Here is a 10,447-nt window from a genome sequence, read left to right on the forward strand (position 1 = left end):
TTTTTTTTTTTTTTTTTTTTGAGACGGAGTTTAGCTTTTGCTGCCCAGGCTGGAGAGCAATGGTGCGATCTCGTCTCACTGCAACCTCCGCCTCCCAGGTTCAACTGATTCTCCTGCCTCAGTCTCCCTAGTAGCTGGGATTACAGGCATGTGTCACCACGGCTGGCTATTTTTTTTTTTTTTTTTTTTTATTTTTAGTAGAGCCGGGGTTTCTCCATGTTGGTCAGACTAGTCTCGAACTCCCGACCTCAGGTGATCTGCCTGCCTTGGCCTCCCAAAGTGCTGGGATTACAGGCATGAGCCACTGCGCCTGGCCAGCTACTCTCTTTAGGAACTCTCTTTTTAGTCAGTCATTGAGAAATAATAATATATAAAAGAGTTCAGTCAGTGGATAGGAACATATACACAAATACAAAACACCTTGTCATGTAAAGATTCATTATTGCATAGATTTTATTAAGCAACAAACTAAATACTGTAACTTGAAATAGAATTATAAGTTCAATATGGTATAAAAGACTACCTGTTATTTCTATCTGCTGATGAGTAGCTCAAATTGTTTTTCTGGTAGTTATGCTAATAATAATATTAAACAATGGCTTTTGTATTACATCACACATTTTCCTTAAAATAAAGTAGTAACTATTTTATAAAAAAGAAACAAACAAACAAACAAACAAAAAACCTGCTACATCTAAGCAAGTCTTACACTCTTACAGCATATTTTCATTTGCTTTGGCTATTTTATTTTGTCACTTCAGAGATCAGAAAAGTACCAATAAATGTTCTGTGATATCTAGAGTGTTCCTTGAGGGTAATGCTGAACAGATGACAAGATTCATCCATTATACACATCTTTTGGCTCACATGACATTATGTTAGGTAAGGGAAAACATCACAGTGGCATGTCTGAAAGATCAGAGATACAGTCTTGGGAAATACAAGAAGAAAAAATTATAATGGTGTAAGGTACAAAAGGTCAAGAATGTTTTTAAATCTTGGCTTCGTAAGGAACAGGGTCAATTCATCAAACTGAAGGTTTATTAGCAACTAATGAGCATTCTTGTTTTTCAGCTTTCCAGGAAAGCACTCCCCAAAGACTATAATGAGTATGTTCTTGGCCAAAAACTATAACCAAATGTGGGTGACTTTTAACTTGTAATTTCTAATAATCATATGTACCCATTTCAATTTAATTCATGGATTTCAGGGAATATAAAATGTTTTCTAATTTTAAGTAATGTTTGTTATTGCACTATACATTCAATCCATAATTTCTTAGAAATCAGAATTTGAGAAATCCATAAAATTCCAAAAAGAAAAAAGTGTACATGTGGTAATGAGACTAGCATGTGCCTGTTAGTTTAAGAACAGACCTAAAAATACATTTGCTTACATTTCACCTAATGGAAAATATACTTTGAATACTTTAGAAAATAATGTTACTATAATTGACATTTTAAACTAATTAACATAATATGTTTAGCTAGCGTCAAGCATATCAATGGGCATTCAGATTGTTTGCAGTTATTTTACTATAAAAATAATGCTGAAATAAACATTCTTGAACATAGAACTTTGTGGTACTTTTGCACATGTGTATATAGAACAAATTCCTAGCTTGGAATTGTTGGCTCAAAATAGCACTATTTCTAAGAACACATAAAGCAATGAACTACAAACAGCAAGGAAAATGTTTGTTGTTTAATTATATGAGTGGCAGAAATTGACCAAGTTATAATTATTAGAGTAAAACTAAAATTATACCAAGTCACTGGGCTGCACTGTGGGTTTTATACAATCTGTGCTTGTACCATCATATATATTTATATATTATTTGCAAAACAGTAGGCATCAGTATATGCATATTTAGAAATAAGAAATAAGGAAGGAACAATTATAAAAAAGCCAAAATAGTGAATAAACAATTTATTTAAATTGTTTGAAGTCGCATATTTCAGAATTTCAGAGCATCTGTTTTACCCTCCTTCAAACATTTTATGTAAAAATATAAAACAACATTTTGATTTCAATATTCCTTCTATAGGCCGTGTTTAGTATATATTTTCTCTTTAACTTAAACTATAAGACAAGGCCTTAATGTGAGATATTCATCTTGTAGAAAGGGAGGCTTTATACAAACTCAATGTGCCTCTTACCTTTTAGAAGTAGGAGCATATCGAGAGCATGCATTTCCATCCCAGGCACAGTAGGGGTCTCTGGCAAGACAACAGTCTGCACAAGCTTTCCCATAAGTGTCGCATCTGTGCAAGGAGAGCTGAACTAATCCATCTCGGGAACCAATGTACAATTGTTGCTGCAAATCGGGTAAAACAAATGAATTAGAAGCATCTTTCAGACTAGTCTTAAGAATTTTCTTTTCTTGAATAACACATAATACATATAAATCTGTTTCTCTGGGTGTCCTGCCCATTGTAAACACTTGTACAGAAACATAATGAGGAGTAAAATAAGTCAATCATTTCTATTCTGGTTGGATGGTAGTTTGAAGATTTTGATGCTGAAATAGACAGCATTCTACAAGCTTGGCAGTAATTTCAGAAGGTCAAAAACCAGCTGCTAGACAGGAATTAAGATGTCAAATTCTTTCTCAATACTAGAAAATGTACTTTGAGAGATTATGTCCAGCACAGATGCTATAGGCAAAGCTCACGGTCTTCCCAAGACTTCCCATGACTCCTTATATAAGAGACGACTGAAAATACATTTATAAAGCATTCCCCTGGTTTCAATTAACCATTTCATTTGTTTCATTTGTTATTGAAGTACTGATCCTTGAAAGAACATGAGTTATTAGTGGGAGAGAAAGTATTTATTATCATTCTGAAAGAAAGTATTAAGCAGGCTTGAGGGATGCCATATCACAAATGCAAGGCTGCATGATACTGAAAAACCCAGCAAATAAGATCACATTTTCAATATGAGTCCTGAAAGTAATGAATTACTTTCCCTATACATTCTTTTGAGTATCTGTGGTAGTAGTGGTGGAGGAGGAGGGGTGATAAAAGTGAATAAGCCACAATCTGTGCCAAAGAACTCATGGTCCACTCTAGTGGACCATTTCAAGAGTTAAAGGAGGGAAATCCATGTTAGAAATAGGTATTGGCATAATATCATAGTACTCAACTTACAGAAATAGGTCTTACACCTCTAGCATCCATTAAACTGTCAATTAAGACTTCCTAGTTGCTAAATGCAATGAACACTGTTTAGTATTTGTTTTACTGAAATTCTCTATACTGTTTGACACTAATGACTATATATTCCTTGAAACTTTCTCCACTTTCTATTCTCCCGCTTTATTTCAGATTAAGACATTTGTCTCCTTTGTGATTTCGTTTTTTTGCATTAAATGTTGGGTTTCCCTCTTTTCGCTTCTTATTTATTTACCTTTTATATTGTACAAAAGACTTAGACATATCTTGAAAACAACGTAAACATGAACATAATAACCCCCCTAAATCTATTCCTCCTGCCCTACCTTGGAGAGCAGCACCCTCATCCACCAAGTCAAGAAATCTGGGAGTTGTCTTTGAGTCTTCTTTCTCTCACATTCAATCTGTCATCACTTCATTTCCATTCTCTCATACAGAATTTTCTAATCTATTTCATCTCCTCCCTCTCTACCGACACTGACTTTGTTTCCGTCCTTATCACTTCTTTCCTGGATTACTTGTAAGTGTCCTATTTCTGCTGGCTTTGATTTTGTTTTCCAACAACCCCCACCTCTACCCCAGTATCCAATCTATCTTCCACATTGCCGCACCAGACTGATTTTTCTAAAAAGAAAATCTTATTATAATACCCTCCTGCTTAATCATTAATGTATTTTTGTTTGTTTGTTTTCCTTTTCAATGGCTTTTTTTTTTCTTTTTTTGAGCCTGGATCTCACTATGTTGCCCAGACTGGATTTGAGTTCCGGGGCTCAAGGTATCCTCCCACTCTAGGTTCCTGAGTAGCTGGACTACAGGTGAGCATTACCGAAGCACTCAGGAGTTTTCATTGTTTTTAAGATATGCTACTAAACTTCTTAGGAGGATATATAAAGATGTGTCTAATCTTGTTCTGTCTTACTTCTCCAGGTTCATTTCCAGCCTTCCTCCCCTTTGAACACACATATGATCCATACCCTAATTGTACACACACTTATTACAATAAGCTATGGTCTCTCACTCTTCACACTTTTGCAAAGATTCTCCCCTTCTGGTTGGCGCATGCTCTTCCATTCCATTCTCCTTTTAATATATCTGGTTAACTATGACATCCTTCATAATTCAAGTTGTATGTCTCGTCTCTCAATTATCTTTCCCTGTTCCTTCTGGCTCCCTTTAGGCCCCTTTGTCTCTGTCTCTCTAGCATATACCCTATTATTACTGTGCAGTGTTAGCGTCTTCCTTTGACTCTCAGCTCTACTGTGAGCTTCTGGAGGTTAATGGCGAGCTATGTTATTCATTCATTTATGTACCCTCCAAGCACCTTAGGCTTTCAATAAATAAATGATAAGTGAATGAACAAATAAATGACAAAGACCTGAAGAAGAAAACTATTTAGATCATTTTCTAAAAAATCACTCTGTCATAGGAACTGTAATAGATTAAGACAATTTTAGCAACACCTTGGTGTTGAACATATCATATGGCTTTCTTAAATATTGGGGGTGCAAATAGAAATAATAGTGCAGTCTGAATCTCTTGAATCAATTGCAATTTGGAATATCATCAGAGAGTTATGAAATCATGTTAAAGATTATTACTATTATTATAATTAGTTACCATTTACTTTACACTTGTGTGTCTGCTCTCTGTTTAGAATGTTACATGAAGCATCCTCTTTAAACTCCCAACAAACTCTGGAGGTGGATATTGTTTTTCTAACTTCACTGTTGAGGAAATTGATTTTGAGAGTTTGATATTACATGACATGTTGAAGGTTGACTTTTGGGCTGTTTGTCACCACAGTTCATATTCTAAATCCTAGACTCCCAGATTAAAAACGCTTTGTACTGGTTAGGGTTGATATTCTACATGAATGTCTAATGGGCTTGAGAGAAGGACATTCTCATGAGACTAGGAAAGTGAGTTCAGTTTTTAAGATCCAAAGGAAGGGGAGAATGCATCGTTCAATTAATGAAATTTAACTACATTTCTCCCAAGGCAAGGCTGAAACAATGGTCTCTAATGAATTACAAGAGAAACAAATAACATTTTACATTTCTTAAAATTTAACTTCCAATTTCAATGGATTTTTTTCCAAATAAAGTTTGATTCAAGCAGCCCATTGCTTTTGTGGTTAACTTTCATACAAAAGTTAAAAAGTACCTGCTTCAGAGACAATTCCATGTTCAAGATGATGGACGGGTGCTGAAAATAGAAGTTAAATGTCAATAAAGATAATCATTAACAGGTTTTTATATTAAATATGTTGTTTTATCTGATGCCATATATCACTGAAGTAAACATCAAGTCTATTACATAAGGGAAAAAAGTTCTTATTGTTTGCTATTTTCTTCAAAAATGTAGTGTTTGTACCTTAACAGAAATGATAAAAATTATTTATAGTATCCTATTAAAGATAAGTGACTTAAATACATAAGAAAATACTCTGCATTGAAAATTGTTCCCAGTTACTCACAAGTGTTCTTCTTCTAAATCTGCTTATCTTAACCGCTTCCATATAAGTCAAACTAGTGTTGACAAGAACATCTCCGTAATTATTTATTACCTCTTTCTGCTCTTACTTAGATCAGTGGTTCAAAAAGTTGTTTTAAGTAGCAGAGTTTTGAAAAGTTATAATGCTCCTTGTGGATGACCACATTCTTTATGGAGCACTACACAATACTGGTGCAAATGATTTCATGATATGAACTAAGGCTAGTTTTATTTATAGAAAACATGGCTTGATGCATGCAATATAAAATCAGAAACATGAACAAGAAAGCTACCAAATGAAAAAGGACAAGATGGTTTAAAAAATTTCCATCTACCTATCATCTTTCTGCTATTTTCATTTAGCACCAGTTCATATTTACTAATTGAGAAGCACTACCAGATGTTAAAGTTTAAAGAAATATATTAAAGAAAAAATTTCAGTGAGAAAGTTCTATCAAATAGCATTTTTTGTTACCAATTTTAAAAACATGGCCAAACATTAAATTATATACATAAAATATATTCAGTTTTTTGTTGTATCTCAATTATACCACAATAAAACTGTTTTTAAAATGAGACAAGAAAACAAAAGCTGGTCATTATGTAATTTTAACAGAAGAATCCAAGTAATTCTTCTTGACCACTGTCTAACCATTGAATGAGACTTGTTCTAATGCAACTATGTGTGTTACAGGGACTGTATTTTTGGCCTTTGGGTTCACACTTATATTTGACATCTGGCCTTCCCCTAGGAACCACCCAAGATTTTGTTTTAGTAGACACCAGATAGCAGGTCTTGTTCTTGTTAACTCCTTGACCACTATTATCATCACAATGTAAACAGGATCCTGTGGAACTCAGCATGTTAATTAACTTGAGCCCCTCACAGAGGAGGGCTTTATTCTCTTCTAAAGCATTAGATATTGACATGGAAACAATCCATTTTAATAAAGAGTCTCAATAAAAATGTCCTAATAAACAAAGCATGTATTTTAAAAAGTTTCTCTAAGAAAAAATGTATTTCAAATGTTGTAATCAGCAAATAATTGTAAACTTAATTTTACTGAGGATTTACAAAACATGCCACAATTGAGAGTTACTGTTAAAAGTCAAAGGCATTCATTCTCCAAATCTGGAGAACTATTCTTCTAGATCTACTCTTTTTGGCGGGTGAGAGGAATTTAGCATACATGAAGACTTAGTATCATGCAACCTCTATATTTTTTTTAATTTCCTTACAGAAAAGCAGGGACACATGATTTATACACTCGTCTAGTTTTCTCAAATTCAATTGGGGAAAAAAATTGAAAAGTAAAATTTATAAAGTAGAAAAGCATCTGGATAGTAAAAGAGACCCCAGGCTTTCATTTAATGTGGCAATTTGTCTGACTATATGCTTAGAGAATGCAGTAATGAGAGGCAATCCCGGGAGTCCTGAATTCAGCGGTATGCTATAGAGGAAGGTGAGTCCCATTCCTAGTTGCCTATAAAACTTTTTCCACTGCTTCAGGAAAAGAAAACTAAGAAAGCTGATTTCAAAGGCTTCTCTGGGAAACGTGATGATGTATTAAAACAAGGGTGCCCTATAACAAGGGCTACTCAGTTTCAACATCTCTTCTGGAACTCTGGACTAAGTCTTACCTTGAATATCTGCAACTCCTCCAGCACTACCTCTTCCATATTCCACTTTTCCTTTGAAATGCTGACAACTTTGAGGACAGTTCCAATGTCTGAAAAAAAAGGATAGCGCATGATCCCATTGTTCCTATCTCAAAAATCAGTGGTAAGCATATTCCCAGAAACCTTCAAATTACTCCCCTCCTCTTTAAATGCCTTAACAAAAAACAGATTAAATGAAACATATATGAAATGAAGTTTAATGTATAAGTTTTGTCCTCCTAAAATACAGCTTTTAGCTAGTAGAACACCCTTTTATAGAGAGAATATTAAAGGATGCATATTCAGAGTATATTCTTAACAAAAGTAATATATATAATGTTTAATTTAAATATTGTTTGAAATGTTAAACAAGGGTAGAGCAAATGTTTTGAACCTTAACTTAAAACATTAAAAATACATTAAAATAATAAGTTCTCTCTCTTCCTTCCATGTAATATATATTTATTTAATAGTTATTATATCCAGTTCATGGAAGACAGATATATATTCTTTTAATAACATTGCCAAATGAACAAAAAATTCATTGTAGATGAGGGAAATTGTAGCTCACTCTTCAAATGTATTCCATCTTCAGAATCATTATTAATAGATGAGAAATGGAAGGTTTGTTTAAAATTATTTAACGTCAACTTAATACAAGGTTGATAATGCAAACCAAAAATTGACATTTAAAAGAGGTATCTTAAATACATCATCTTACATTGAAATTCCATGAGGTGTAAGGTTAGTACAGAAAGAAAATTAAAAGAACAGTTTAGAAAAAGAAAAAAAAAATCCCACTTTAATTTATACAATATAGGCATTTCTAAACTTCTGAGCACTGGGATTGGAGTATAGTAACATATATAGTAAAGATCCTGTTTGCATAAAATAGTCTGAATTATGTAATTGTTTTAAATAACTCCGGGAATTTTAAAGAATATTAAATGTACATTTTTCCAAATGTCAAAATTAAAAACCTATCTTAGCAGGTCTAGAATTTTCTCAGTAAAGGTTAGATAGTACCACCTAGTGGCTAACTGACATTCATTGCAGTGAATTGCTGAAGACCTAGTTTTGGGTGGACAGTGCAAATTAAGTGTCAAACTTGTGGGAATTAATAGTAACTAATTAATTCTACTTTTGACTCTTTAACTTCTATCTCTGTTGTCTTGGGAATATCCCTTATTTTTCTGGTTTGTGGAATTGCCATCTGGAAAATAATCAGGTTTGACAATCGATGACAAAGGTCCTCTGAGTCCGTCACACACATACTTCCTAATAAACCTAACTTCTATAAGACCCATAATTTTTAAAAATAAAATTATTCTAAAATTGTTTTGAACTCTTAAATATCTATTCTAATAAAAGTTTTGTTTCTTGAAAATTCTTAATTTTAATCTTTATGAAATGCTTGATCCATTAAGTTATATAACATGATATGGAATACAGTGCTTTTGTTTTAATGATACATGTTATTTTTACTGCCATTAGAATTCCCATGACATTATTAGTTAATACTTTTACCTTTTTTGAGATTAAATTTTTCTTTTTATAAAAACATTGTAATCATTTTATAGTTATTGAGTTGACATGCAAAGGAAAATACAATGGGCTTAAAAACTAAGTCTATGAAATACATTTTAATGCACAAAATTCAAGAAGAAAGATAATCTCCAAGAACTTTCTATTTAAAGACCTTCACAAAGTAATGCTTAATGTTTTCGAAAATCTATCTTAAGTCAACTAAGTTAGTGATTCTCGAAATCAGGTGAAGGAATCTTTTGGGGGTATACTTGTAAAGAGAGGGAAAGGCAAAGTTTGAAAATAAAAATTGCTTTGCCCTACCTGTTTAATTTTAGTTCAAAATCATACAACAAATATGTATTGAGCATGTAAGGTAGAGCGGGCACATTGCTGTCAAATACATTTTGAAATCTCAAATATGAAGTCCGGAGATATTTATGATTATCAATTAAAACCTACATAATTTTAAGAAATATTGACAAGGTTTTATCTAATAATTACTCATTTTGATTTTGACCAATACATATTTTTGAAGTTTCTCTTCTCTTTGTCTAATAATGAAAAATTCCTTTTGAAAAAATCCTAATCCAGTTTTAGCTTACCTGTCCCAAGAAACATTACATCATACTGGCCATCTTCTGCAGTGACATGATCCACCACTATCTGTGTCAGTCTGTAATCCACATTGATTCTCTTGAATGTTGGTCCTCCTGCAACTGGGTATATGGACTTATACATCACAGAGTGCCGCTTTATGAAACTGATGACATCATCTGGAAAATCTCGGGTGGATTTAATCAGTGGGTCATAGGTTTTGCTTGGACACTGAAAAGAAATGTAGAGGAAAGTAAAGACATTGTTTATGCACCTGAGAAGTTCACACTTGTTTCCAATAAAGCTTGTGTAGCTTATCATCAATAGTGTTAAATGAAGGGACAACAGACTCAATATGGAACCATGTGTACTTGTAAATAAATGCAGTGCGCCTCCAATAAATGTAAACCCAGTTTTCTCCGGCAAAAATTTTCTAAATTATATCTGCATTTTTCAACATTTCCATAGTGAATTATTTTCTTATGAAGATTATTTCTTCTGAAGATTGTTTCTAATGAAGATATTTGAAATCTAACTTGAAATAACTGTTAAGAAACTGATCTATAAACACGAGAACATGTGGAAAGCCATTATTTTCAATTTCCCTTGAGTAATTTATAATTTCAGTTCAAATGAAATCATGTTTAATTAAAAAATAAAAAAGCAGCAAATAAACAGTTCACAAAAATTAATTTCAAAGTATTTAATAGCTTGAAATTGTAATTATGTAGTTTCTTTTATAATTCGTGTGAAAATTACACTTCGAACAATTCAACAGCTCTTCTTCTAAAGAGTCTGCGAAGAAACCCTTAGGGAATTTTATACTTCTGTCTAAAATGGACTTCTGTGCCTTTCAGCATCCACTAAATCAATAGTTAGCATGACCTGCCCCTGGTGGTAAGAGTAAAAGTTCAAAATGGTACAAATCAAATGAATTTTATGTGCCTTTATCCAAAAATAAAGGGGAAAAAACACTTTATGATTAGACTTTTTTTTTT

The 10,447-nt window shown here is 32.9% G+C and overlaps 1 protein-coding gene across 1 annotated transcript in view; it reads right to left on the reverse strand.

The window, feature by feature from the left end:
- The window catches only part of SEMA3D (semaphorin 3D), a gene marked incomplete at its 5' end in the record, with an annotated part of 86,507 nt that overhangs the window by 14,387 nt on the left and 61,673 nt on the right, over positions 1 to 10,447 (reverse strand). Inside the window, 4 exons of the mRNA XM_017895859.1 lie at positions 2,160 to 2,317; positions 5,340 to 5,381; positions 7,311 to 7,399; positions 9,458 to 9,680. Of these exons, the coding sequence (XP_017751348.1) occupies positions 2,160 to 2,317; positions 5,340 to 5,381; positions 7,311 to 7,399; positions 9,458 to 9,680 (512 nt within the window). The remainder of the gene's footprint in view (positions 1 to 2,159; positions 2,318 to 5,339; positions 5,382 to 7,310; positions 7,400 to 9,457; positions 9,681 to 10,447) is intronic.

The sequence above is a fragment of the Rhinopithecus bieti genome, unplaced genomic scaffold (genome assembly GCF_001698545.2).
Source record: "Rhinopithecus bieti isolate Rb0 unplaced genomic scaffold, ASM169854v2 scaffold_27206, whole genome shotgun sequence".
In the NCBI taxonomy this organism is placed as follows: Eukaryota; Metazoa; Chordata; class Mammalia; order Primates; family Cercopithecidae; genus Rhinopithecus; species Rhinopithecus bieti.